This window comes from Eurosta solidaginis, chromosome 2, assembly GCF_040869045.1.
Source record: "Eurosta solidaginis isolate ZX-2024a chromosome 2, ASM4086904v1, whole genome shotgun sequence".
NCBI lineage: Eukaryota > Metazoa > Arthropoda > Insecta > Diptera > Tephritidae > Eurosta > Eurosta solidaginis.
In genome coordinates, this window is record NC_090320.1 from 96,478,288 (window position 1) to 96,491,576 (window position 13,289).

The window sequence follows — 13,289 nt, forward strand, 5'->3', positions numbered from 1 at the left end:
TATTTTATAAAATTACGAAAAAACTATAAAAAATAGTTCACAAACAAAATTAAAAATGTTGCTTTTAACATTAATTAATTCAAGTTTAATTTTGTCTATATCTCTGTTTTTCTGTTCAGGAGAGGAAAATAAAGGATCCAATATTTATTATATATACTATTATTATTATGTTGTTTATTTAACACTTTAATTACAAAAACATTTTATCATTTGTTGCTAAAATAATTTAGTTAACTTTTGTTTTTGAAAATATTTGTATTTTGTCCATGGCGGAACTATACAAGGTGGCAGCACGGTGACAGCTGATTTGTACTTTGTTAACATGATTTGATCCATCAATTTCCGGCGCAGTACGATTTTGAAATTAGTCCATCGATTTACGAAAACAAAGTATATGGAAGTTTTATTTATGTTTACAGGTATGTCACCGTGCTGCCACCTTGTAAGGATCCGTCATGCTTTTGTCAAATTAGTAAATTTTTGAAGTTTGTCCAAGGCGAATACATACCAGGTGGTGGCAACGCGAATTCAACAAATTCGCCGTTCAGAAGAATGTCAAGTCAAAAGAAAATTTTCATTGATTCCGATTAATTGACATGTTGTAGTACAAGGCGTTGTATGCAAAATAATCAAGAAGAAGCAATCAGCTGTTGGGATAACAACACCTCGTACTGAATTCGCCTTGAGTTTGTCATAAAAAAAAAATAATTTTCTTGATTGAAATCTCAAAGTTAGATTTTTCTATTTAATTTCAAAATAGATAAAAATAAATAACAATTTATAATATATGATAATACTATAATACTGGTTGCGATAGCATGTTTTGCTATAAAGCATACGACGTTATGTGCTGGTGGTTATTAAATACGGCGAGGTATCGGTAACTCATCATGTAACTCATCTTTGCGGGCGGGAGTTTACGGATCCCAGTAGTCTTACCAGTTTCCTATGATATATTTGAAATTTTGGTAAGATATTCTGCTTCCTTGAGACCCAGTTGTTTCAAAAAATCGTGGCTGTCTAATCGGGTTCTAATGCTTCGGAGGATAATGACGATAAGTGCCCTCTACTTATTTATTTTTATTTATTTGTTTAAGTCTATGAATTTTAATCCTTACAGGCTATGATGCATTGAAATTAAAAAAATACTTATGCCCATAAGTAATTGGTGCAGTTAGAGGTATCAAGTCCGTCCAGTAATTCGTCCCAGAGAATTTCCACTAAATCCCGAACAGGACGGACTATTGTATGCCGATGACCGCTCCCTATGCAACCTTCGCCCCAGTCATTCCCCGAGGGAGGAGTGGGGAAGAGGAATTATCTGGGGCATGAGACCGGTTAACTTGTTCACGGATAGGTCGAAGTTGGATGGAAAGGTTGGCGGGGAGAGGGGGGGGGGGGGTCTTTTGTCAAGAGCTAAATGTAAGTCGCAAGTTATGCAGTGTATTCCAAGCGGAAATTGCTGCGATTAAGGATGCGGTGGATGAAATGCTATCCATTGCTACTATGGTTAGGGAATTTAACATCTACTCTGATAGCCAATCGGCTATAAAGGCCTTGAGCTCAACTACAGTGCGATCGAGGGTGGTCTGGGAGTGCCTGACCTCACTTGCGATTGCATCGAATTATTTTACAATTAAGATTATCTGGGTCCCGGGCCATAGTAATATTCCAGGTAACTGTGAAGCGGATCTCTTAGCCCGAACCGGTACAACTGAACCGGATGAAGATGGATGTAGGGATTTCGGGATTCCGCTAGCCACCTGTGGATTGCCCCTCCATAGCTGGGCCTCGAGTCAGCTCAGCAAACGTTGGGCGGATACTACGTCTTGCAGGGTAGCAAGATCTTTTTGGCCGAAAGTGGATGGCAGGAGGTCTGCTGAAATAATTGGGTTCACTAAGGCTCACCTTTCAATGGTCATTGGCGTTTTCACAGGGCACTGCCTCATGGGTATCCATGCGGTACATCTCAATATATTGGAAACTCCATCCTGCTGCAGCTGTATGGAGGATGATGAGATGGATTCACCAAATCACTTTATGCTTGATTTCCCAGCTTTTGCCAGAACTAGGCGAAAGTATTTCGGTCGCGACTCACTTGGTTCACCCGAGGAGCTATCCAAGGTTGAGATCGGGATCATTCGGAACTTTATCGTTGCTACCCAACGATTCTCTAAGTAGTTATATCTACGTCACCGTGACCGTCTAACCTAACCTATTTCCATTAAAAAAATTGTTAAATCTAGGAAAATTGCACGAATTGAAATTGGACGTTAGTCTGCTCTCTGGAGTATCCGATAATAATAAAAACTACAAGCAATGACCAGGGGTAGGTGATGCCTATCCTTGGCAATAACTACACTACAGCATTCACTGACTTCACAATTAATGTTGTCACTTATAGATACTTGATCCAATAATCTATTTACGGCATTAACACAATTACTAATTTGCTTTAAATTAAAACTCAATAAATTACACTGGTTTACAATCAAAATGCACCAGAGACACCATTATGAAATTCCTATGTAAAATCACCCCCTGATTCCGAAAATTAAGGTTATTTTTAATTTTTCCAAAAAAAAAGAACTTGGGTCCACTTAGTCATATATATCTCAACAACGAATTGAGCAATTCTAAAACGGTTTGAAGCTTTTAAAAGGTAATAAAATTTGCTATAAACTGTGCATAGGCTCTGCAGATTCAGAGATAAAGAACAATCGTTACGGATTTTTTCATTTTTTTTGTAAAAATATAAAAAATGTGTACTAAGCTCTGTTTTATAACAAAAAAATAAGCTTTCATTCAACAAAATCGATGAACTAATAAACAAGTTATAAGCATACAAAAAAATATATCCATATAGTAAAATTTAAGTATCCTACAAATAATAGCATATGTACATATGATTCTGACGTAACTCTATGATCTTATCTTATAATTGAAAAAGTTATGTGTCTTGTTTTTACGCTTATTTAGATTAGGATCGGTTTCTATTATGAGAAACCAACAGTAATCACCCATCATAACGACATCCCAGAATCCTTGATAACGACCTTCGATCATTTTCATTTACTGGTGAAACCTTTCGCCATGCTCGTCACTTTCTTCGCCAAGATTTTGCGGGAAAAAATTTAAATGGGAGTGTAGAAAATGAATTTTTAAAGACATATTTACTCCTGAAAGAAAATAAAAAAGTATATTAGATAAATACATAAGTGACACATTAGTATATAATTTTCCTAGGCTGGATTTATCTTTCAATTCAGAACAAATTTTTTGTCTACATTTTTCTCGTTCTTGTTTGTTCGGAACTGGAAATTTAAAAATTGCCATACAAATTTTTTGTTTATCGGGCAGAAAGGTTTTAAAATTAACTGAGAAAACGGTCTTAAATATGTTTTTTTATTTACCCATTTCCGCATAGTTTTTGATTAAGACATTCACTATCATCTCGTAGTTAGGACTTTTGTGTTTGCCTAAAAAAGAATAAACGACCTTTTTAAAAGAATCCCACGCTGCTGCCTCCACTGGTGACAGTAGTTCTTTGAAATGGTTATTGGTGATCATTTTCTTTATTTGCGGTCCCAAAAAAATCAGTTCCTTTATTTTGCCTTCTGAAATCTCTGAAAAGATTGTCTTCAAATGATGAAAAGCTTCGCCTTCTTTGTCCAAATTCTTGACAAAGGTTTTGATAAGGCCGAGCTTGATGTGGAGTGGAGGTAGAATTATTTTTTCCTTCTTTATAAGTGGGGAGTATTTTATGTTATCCACCCCAACTTGAAACTCGATTCATAATGGCCAATCCTTTATGATGTAGTGGTACTGACGAGCTCGGCTATCCCATTTGCATAGAAAGCAATAGTAGTTTGTTGTTGTTGATGTAGCAATGTTTCGCCCCACCTAATAGCCGCGACCGATCACAAATTGTTATCAATATCCTCTAACGGGAGTCCAAGGAAACTTGCTATTTCGACAGGGGTGGACCATAACTAAAGGGGTGTTAGAGGCTTTGGTTCCACATTACAATTAAAGAGATGGTTGGTGTCATGCGGGGACACATTGCAAGCGGGGCATACATTTTGTATGTCGGGGTTGATTCTGGATATGTAAGAGTTTAACCTGTTACAGTATCCAGAACGAAGTTGAGCCAGAATGACTCGCGTTTCCCTGGGGAGTATGCGTTCCTCTTCCGCAAGCTTTGGGTACTGTTCCCCGAGTACTGGATTCACCGGGCAATTCCCGGCATAAAGGTCCGACGCCTGTTTGTGGAAATCACCAAGGACCTGCTTGTGTTTTTTTGCTTCATACGGCTGACTTCTCAGGTGCCGTATTTTCTCAAAATGCTTACGGAGATGACTCCTTAAGTCCCTAGGTGGTGCTGGCTCATCAATCAGATGTCTGTTGGGATGCCCAGATTTCTGGGCATTCAACAGGAACTGTTTGGTTTTATCTCATTTCTCTCCTTGATGGGGAGTATCCTCGCCTCATTATGTAGATGGTGTTCTGGGGACATAAGAAGACAGCCCATTGCGGTTCTGAGCGCAGTATTTTGGCAGGCCTGTAGCTTCTTCCAGTGGGTAGTTTTTAGGCTTGGCGACCATATAGGGGACGCGTAACACGCAAACGGCTGGCCAATTCCTTTGTATGTGGTAATGAGCGTTTCTTTGTCTTTTCCTCAAGTACTGCCAGCAAGGGATTTGAGGATTTTATTACGGCTCTGGATTTTCGGAACAATTGCGCCTGCATGCTCACCAAAATAGAGATCCTGATCAAACGTCACACCCAAGATTTTGGGGTGTAGGACAGTCGGTAGCGTAGTGCCATCGACGTGGTTGTTCAAAATGGTCGACATTTGGGACGTCCAAGTTGTAAATAGGGTCGCGGATGATTTTGTCGGTGATAATGCCAGGTTTCGCGAGGCGAAAAAACTGGAGAGATGATGGAGTTAGCCGTTTATTCTGTTGCAAAGCTCATCGATCTTTGGGCCCGGGCCTGTGGCCATTATTGTGCAGTCATCGGCGTAGAAACGATAGTAACTCCTTCTGGTGGCGAAGGTAGTTTTGATGTGTAAAAATTAAACAAAAGTGGGGATAGGACACAACCCTGAGGCACCCCTTGTTTAATTCTTCTTGGCTTTGATATTTCATTTCTGAATTACACCGATGCCTGCCGACCACCCAGATAATTTGCGGTCCACCTTTTAAGACATGGGGGAAGGGTAGACCCTTCCAAGTCTTGCAGTAACGTGCCATGGTTGACCGTATCAAAAGCTTTTGATAGGTCTAGCGCTACGAGTACTATTCTATGGTGGGGCTTCTGATTTAGACCACAATTTATCTGGGTGCTAATGGCATTTAGCGCGGTGGTGGTGCTATGGAGTTTTCTAAAGCCATGCTGATGACAGGCTAGCTGCAAATTTGCTTTGAAGTGGGGGAGCAAAATGGCTTCAAGCGTCTTGGCTACTGGCGATAGGAGAGATATCGGGCAATATGACTCTCCTATGTTAGCTGGTTTCCCAGGCTTTAGTAGCGGGACCACCTTGGCCATTTTCCATTTTTCGGGTATGGCAAAGGTGGAAAGAGACATGAAGACATGTGCTAAATATTTGAAACCCCTTATGTTTACGTGCGCGTCTGTTGGCCCTCCGTCTATTTTTGTCGACCGTAGAATGCATTACGTATTGTCGGCAGAAAGCGCTCGCGCATTTTTTTGCATACGACAGCACTTTGTCGCCAAAGGCGATGGAAACTTTGTCATTGTACCTAGACGGATTCGATAGGGACTTTAAAGTGGAACAAGGTTTACCTACGCCGGCAGAGAGGTTACAGCCGCTTAGGTGCTCCTCCCATTTCGCCTGCTTGTGTTCATCCACAAGCAATCTGATGCGTTGATTTATGTCCCTTATTTGGGGGTCGCCGGGATTGAGCTGTCTTATAAGGTGACGTTCTCTCGCTAAACTTGCGGCCTCTGCCGGGAAGTGGGGCCGAATTTCGGGAATTCTACCGGCGGGAATGAAACGAGCCGAGGCGGATTCAATGACCTTGCGGAAAGCACGCTCCCCTTGGCGGGCATCAGTTGGTGGGAGGCAAAGCGGTTGTCTGTATAGGATTTGTATTCGCCCCACTTTTCTTCTTTAAAGTAAATGAAAGTGCGTTTTTCTGCGACGATGAAGTCGGCGGGACGCTCGAACAAAATAAGTATAGGCAGGTGGTCGGATGCCAATGTTACCATCGGCTGCCAGTTGACGCAGTTTACGAGTTCTACGCTCACGATTGAAATATCCGGGGAACTGTGACAGCTTCCTATCATACGTGTGGGATCGTCTCCATTTATAGTGCAGAACGTCGTCTCTTCTATTTGATCCGCTAACATCTCACCCCTACTGTCCACCCGCAAGTTTGAATGCCATAGATCGTGATTGGCATTGAAATCGCCTAAGATAATGCGATTATTTCCAGTGAGTATACCGCTGATATCAGGGTGGTATCCACTGAGGCAAGAGGTGACAGGAGGGATGTAGATGTTGATGATTTCTAGATTTGTATCGCCCAACCGGACAGATAATCCTTGAAGTTCTAAGACTCTGTCCCTGCGGTCGATGTCGGGATCAAATATATGATATTGCACAGTGTGGTGTATAATAAACGCGAGACCGCCTCCATTTCCGCTCTCGCGATCTTTTCTGTGGACATTATACCCAGAACAGTTCATCAATGCAGATCTTGCTGTGAGTTTAGTCGCGATTGCTGTTGAGGCCTTGGGCGGCGCTAAGGCGCAGACTACGGGACGTCCTAGGACGGGAACAGCAATGAGCCACAAAAGATTTATAGAAGTTACGTGGACGTCTGGTTTTGGGGTCTAGCCCAGAACAACCTTTCCGATGCAACCATCCCTTACACGAGACACACTGACAAGAGTATGACCGTCCTAAAAAGATTCTTTTCCGGCAGATGCAGCAAAACCATTTTTCAGGACCGGGGTCAGGAGAGGGACCCGGATTGGGTTCGATACCTTCCCGGAGCAAGATAATATGGAGCAGTCCCGCTGCAAGGAGCTGCTGGGAGGATGACAATTTGTGGGAGGGACGCAACAAATTAAATGGGGTTACACTGAAATGGCAGTCCTTGGTCGGGAAAAATCCCGAGTCGCTCCGGTACATAGAATCGACGTCCTTGGGAAGCGAACAGTAGTTTGTGTATCCACTTTGTAGACCACATAGCATTCCAACGACTTTAAGATCGGTACATATTTTCTATTCATGTTTTTCGTATTTGTATAATTTGAGCAATTTTTGCATTATTTCATAAGTTTCCTTCGTATTTACTGCATGCGCGATCGGGATAGATGGCTTTTGGTTGCCAATATGCAATAACACGGCCTTTAAACTTAATTTATTGCCGTCTATGAAGAATCGCAACTCTTTTGAATCATATGGTTCACCAAACTGTTTGAATAGACCAGCAATGAGTTTGCAGTAACAAACACTGTCCTCCTTCGTATTGTACTTGGAAAATTGTTCGTGACGAGTTCTATAATATGTTACCTTAACATCGGATGAAACAAATTTAAATTGTTGCATACGAGAGGCGTGTAGTTCGGCCTTTTCCTTTGACAATTCCAAATCCCTTATCCAATCATTAAGTTGGGCTTGTGACAATGAGTTTCTTTCGTTTTCCGTTTGAAATCCAGTATAACATGATGCCGCGTAATCAGATACTGCTGTTGACAATGAAACTGGAGCCGGAAATAAAGTTAAGTTCGATTCTGGCAATGTAGCTTCCGTTGAATTTAGTTCTGGTAATAACACTGTAGATATGCTCGCATAGGTTACTTTTCTTGACTTTCCAACCCCAAGTTATTTTGTAGTACAACTATAGCAGTCCGTTGAATCGCAAGCTGGTTCCCTCCACTTCATTGGTGTAATAAATTCCATATATCGCCTAAATTGATAGTTTCAGAAATTAGTCAGCTATGCAATAAAAGGGAGCAAATTCCTTATTTTTACAACGCACCTTTTTGTTCCGGTTTCCGAAAAAATCAATTCGACTCGACATGTGGTGCACACAGTGTTCGGTGTCCATGGTTTTTCATTGTTTTTAGGCTCAAACTTTCAAAGGATTTGAAAACACACGTCGCATCCTTTTAACGATAAATTGAGCGCAGATGAAAGAGAACATATCTGGATCGTTTGTATAGTCAAACTCTCGCGCCCTTTTATTCTATTATATTTTTAAGTAAATGACGGGTTATAAAATGCAATTATAAACTGAACAGTATCCGGCAAGCCTTGCAAATATTATAAAGTGCAAAGCGTATGTACTATCATTTATACTTAAAAAAAAAATAATAAAAAGTTTCGAGATCCTTCCTCGCAAAGTACAAATTTGCTTATATTTTTACAATCCGTAATGATTGTTCGTTATCTTTGAATATATTTATAGCATTTTTACCTTTTTAAAGCTTCAAACGGTTTTGGAATTGCTCAATTCGATCTTGAGATATATATGATTAAGAGGACCATTTATTTATTTTGTTTTTTTTTTTTGGAAAAACCCGTTATTCGTAAATATCTCAAAAACGTTACCATAGAATTAAAAATAACCTTGATTTTCGGAATTAGGGGGTGATTTTACATAAGAATTTCATAATGGCGTCTCTGGTGCAGAAAAAAAATTGGAATTTGTGATCCAGTGTTATCAATGAAATACAGATCGTGATTCAAAATTATTAGGTGTGAGACCATAACTGGAAACATTTGTTGACCAGTGAATATTACAAAGGTTGAAGTCACCAAGCACGTAGAGGTGGTCATCATTTAGGTTTCCTGAAACAAGGAGGGATTACGTTATCAGCATGTGCTTTGTATACATCAAATGCGCTGCCTGGTGGAACATACGAGGCAAGCAGATATAGGCAGCCTTCCAGAACCAGAACCATTTATACACACGCATATTTGGTCAAGTAGCGAGTCGTCATTGTTGAGCGGAAATAAAAATGAACGCAATTGCCGCTTTACAGCAATTAAAACATCACCACCGCGAATACAACCAGTTTTCCCAGCATCCCGATCCTTGCGATAAACATTGAAAAGATTTGAGGCAAAGAACTCACTATCAAAAAATTGTTCAGATTGGTTCTCATGCCAGATACATTGTGAAAATATATCTTTAAGTCGTTATTGCTGTTATTAGTGGGGAGATTTCTCCCTACTGTGTGCGAGGTGGCTTTTTGTGAGCTTTCCGAAAAAACTGAAAAGGCTTCACCGTAACATTAGTTGGCCAAATTTCGGAGCAGACAAATTTATCAAATGATATCTCAGGAACTCCCAACTTGCAGCTAACTCTATTCAGATTTGCCAACGCAACATCTTTTTTTACTAGCTTCGTACAACTTAACGTGGTTTTATTTAATTTAGCTTGCCTAGCCACGTATTCAATTATATTATCTTCAGTTACAGATGGCGAAAAAGACGATATATGTACCCAATTGTAACGATGAGCAACCACCAGATCGCTCGATGCGTTAGATCCTCTAATAAGAATTTGAGAATTACTATTTTTCATTTTGGTTCTAGTTTTAGACACATTTGCCCCCTGTCCATCATCATTAATAGGCGCATTAGTGGAGGAAGAAGAAGCCGAAATATCGGTCATTGGCTCGGCCGTAATTATGGATGCATACGTATTGTGAGTATTATTTGAAGTTGAAATAACATTCTGAGGCGTCGACGTCACAGCATTGGACACCGTTGTATTAGTACTGCAAGCAGCAGCAGCACTAATATTTGAGAGAGCACTAACCGATACTACAGATGATTGAGGATTCATAGGCACTGACGTCACAACACTAGACTTTGACGGCATTTGTGTATAAAGCCACGATGACTCCAACCTCATTGTATACCAACATTCCTACTTCAGGTGGAAGAACGCGCAGACGAAATTTCAGCTTTTAAAGTAAGACGAAAGTTTGGCAGTCGTGGGCTCTCAGATTACTAAGAAACATTAACTTTGAAATAATGTTGATTTAAGAACAGTGAAATCTTTTTTCAATATATTGTATAAATTTGTAGTAAAACAATCAAAAATATTTTACAATTACCTGTTCTGTTTTCATGTTGAATAGCTGATTAGAATACAGTTTTGACTTTGTAGAAATACCGGGACAAATCATTTCCCGGCGGAACATTATACATTTAGTGAAGAATGTGGTCTTTTCTTCCTGATCGTTATATTTAAACAGTTTTGCATATTTTGTACCGGTTCCACAAAATGTAAATGTGCATTGTAATTTAAGAACCAATTTTCAAACATAATATTTTAGAAACTGTTGAAAGAAAAACGTAGTTAGCCGAAACGCGGGTTTGGACGATCATATCGTTCAATGATATTGTTTCGCTCTACCGGTGGCAGCGTAAGCGTAGCCCCAGGCTTCCCCAATAATATGATCAGAACGATTTTTATGGAATTTTCGGCTAAGCCAATTGGGGCACCACGCGAAGCGAGTACAGAAAATCGCTAAGATGCTCACAACAATTTTTTTTAATTTCCAAATAATGTTTACCTTTAAAATGTCAAAAGTATGCGGGGTTTCCCCATATGTATGTTTGTAGTTAATACTTACTTAAGAAAAACATCTTCAAGCGAAGCATCTGCCATAGAAATTGCGTTAATCCCTAGTTGTTTTTGTCGACGCTCTATTTGTTGTAGTAAGCTACTGTAACTGCTTATATTTTCATATGGTAAACTGATGTGCATTGCAGGCGGTACTATAGTCTTAAAAAGAAAGTATTTAATTTAAAGTAAATTCAATATCACATGGATTTTGTACACATTTTCTGTTATATACTTATGTAAATGCATGAAGTCAAGGAGGTGGAGAACTTAGTTACGATGTTAATCAAAATCAATGTAATAAATAAATTTTACACCGCTTAGACTTAGATAAAGTTTTCGTTCAATAAGTGTAGAAGACGATATGGCAAAAAATCATTTCGGAAACGATTTTTATACCAATTTCACACAGAAACTTAATGGAATCACAATTTTGTTTAATTTATTTAATTTGTTTTCCGTTTCACACAAAGCCACTTGCTTCATTAAGCGAACATCTGTCAGCAGTCCCAAAATAATATTAGGCTTTTATAAAATGGATAGCAGCCGTTTCCTCTTTAACTATAAATACAATCACAATAAAATGCACACATAACTATTCACAGATGTTGCGTTTAACCAAATATGTGCCTATTTTTGAAAAAGCCATATTGTCTTTTGCTGCAAATTCAGGGAAAATTAAGTTTTGAACTTTTTTGATCTATTTTTCGTAAATGAATGAAAGTAATTTATTTTGCATACAAGATTGAGTTCAATAGGGGCTTTAATGTAGAAAACTTGACTAATTATTTCACTAACCTGCTGTGTGAAATTGGTATTAAACTTGCAAATATAATAAAATATATAAAGTAGCATTTTGTAGGTATTAATAGAAAAAACAAACAAAATATGCTTGAAAGGCCAATTGTTTAGGGATGTGAGAAATGTCGGATATTGGATAAAATTTCAAATACAAGTATTGAACAACGTTTTTGAGAAAAATATTTTTTTAACGTTTTTTTTCTTATAAAAGAAGAGCTAAGTGATTTTTTTTGTTAAAAATTAAACCTATTGATTTTAGAGAAAATTGCAAAGTTTACACACGGCGATGGTTACCAAGACATGTTTCTGAATTTCACTTCTTCATAAGCTAGCTTCTCGGTAGCTGAGTATTGAACTCGAAATCTTCAACATTCATACTTTATGCTAGTGTAAAGGCAGGTCCTTTTAACCACTCAGCCATATGAATGCCCCCTGCTCGTTTTGCAATTTGTGTCTAAAGGTACGCTTACACAGCCACCGATAAACCGAAAATTTTCAATCAGCTGATAAAATCGTCCGGGCTGGTGCTAAAATTGCCACCGATTATCGGCAGGCAGCTTATTTTTCGTACATTTTACTTTTTCGCAAAAAATACGCTTCCGTTTATGCTTTTATGTTGATCCCATAAAGGGCGCCTGTTTTGCACACAATTAATTAATTTTCAAGTCCATCGCACAAGTAATTAATTTTTCACAGCAATTTAATGAACAGAATCGGACGATAAAATTGAACACGCGCGAATTTATCGGCAGTGGAAAACGAGAACGGCCGACAACAATTCGGTGATCGCAAATGTGCACATGCTTATTTAAATACATGTGTTTATTTTTATCGGACGATTACGACCGGAATCGTGCTATCAAAATTGGTGGCTGTGTAAGCGTACCCTAAGTATTGCCTTTTTGTTGCTTTTCCATTATTCACTATTTAGGTACATACTAATTCTATATGCTTTTTAGTCATAATTGTGTGGAATATATTTAGGCGCGCTTAAGAGCTTAATAACATTGAATTTTTATAGTATTTCTTTTATTAGCAGTACTTCCGCTGTTCACTATTATATCAATATTATTATCTGTACTTAATTAGCGAGACACGCTTATATTGCTTATACAATGTTTTTGTTATTGATATTAGAGAAAATTGCAAAGTTTACACACGGCAATGGTTACTAGGCCTTGTTTCTGAATTTCACTTCTTCATCTGCTGGGATCTCCGGAACTGATTATTGAACTCGAAATCTCCAACATTCATACTTTATACTAGCCATATGAATGCCCCGCTGCTCGCTTTGCAATTGGCGTTACCTTTTTGTTGCCTAAAGCAACCTTCCTCCAGAATTTCTCCCGCTTTCTTCACTGCTATAATTTCCGCCTGCAAGGCACTGCAATAATCTGGCAGCCAGTAAAACCATCCGTATACACATGTATAGTATTTTCTACCATTTCTGCACCCTCGCACCAACTCTCCGGCTCAATTGTGCCCCCAAGATTTCTTTCGAAGCTCAGGCACGGAGCCATATATTTCCTTTGCCCGATATTAGATGGCGCGTTACTGCCCTAACCATATGGACTGCACTTAAGCTGCCCCAAGGTCTTCGGAGTTCGGAATGACAATAATAAAATCATAGATCTAATATTTGTTACTACTAATTTAAAAGTATCATGCCATGAATGTTTATCTCCAATTTTGAATAATAGCTTTCACCATAAGGCAATTTTTCTTAGTATTATGTTTTATAGTTTCGATACCGTAAAAGATGAACCGCCAGTTCGGCGTGATTACATGAATGCCGATTATGAGTCTATTAATAATTTTTTGCACTCTTCCTATTGGGAGTTTCTGAAAAATTCCGGCTGTCCCAATACTTCT

General features: G+C 38.9%; 1 protein-coding gene across 4 annotated transcripts in view; it reads right to left on the reverse strand.

The window, feature by feature from the left end:
* The window catches only part of Eato (Engulfment ABC Transporter in the ovary), an 854,933-nt gene that overhangs the window by 485,188 nt on the left and 356,456 nt on the right, over positions 1–13,289 (reverse strand). For all 4 annotated transcript variants that reach the window (XM_067766015.1, XM_067766013.1, XM_067766012.1 and 1 more), the window contains one exon: positions 10,627–10,778. In XM_067766015.1, coding sequence (XP_067622116.1) covers positions 10,627–10,778 — 152 coding nt within the window. The remainder of the gene's footprint in view (positions 1–10,626; positions 10,779–13,289) is intronic.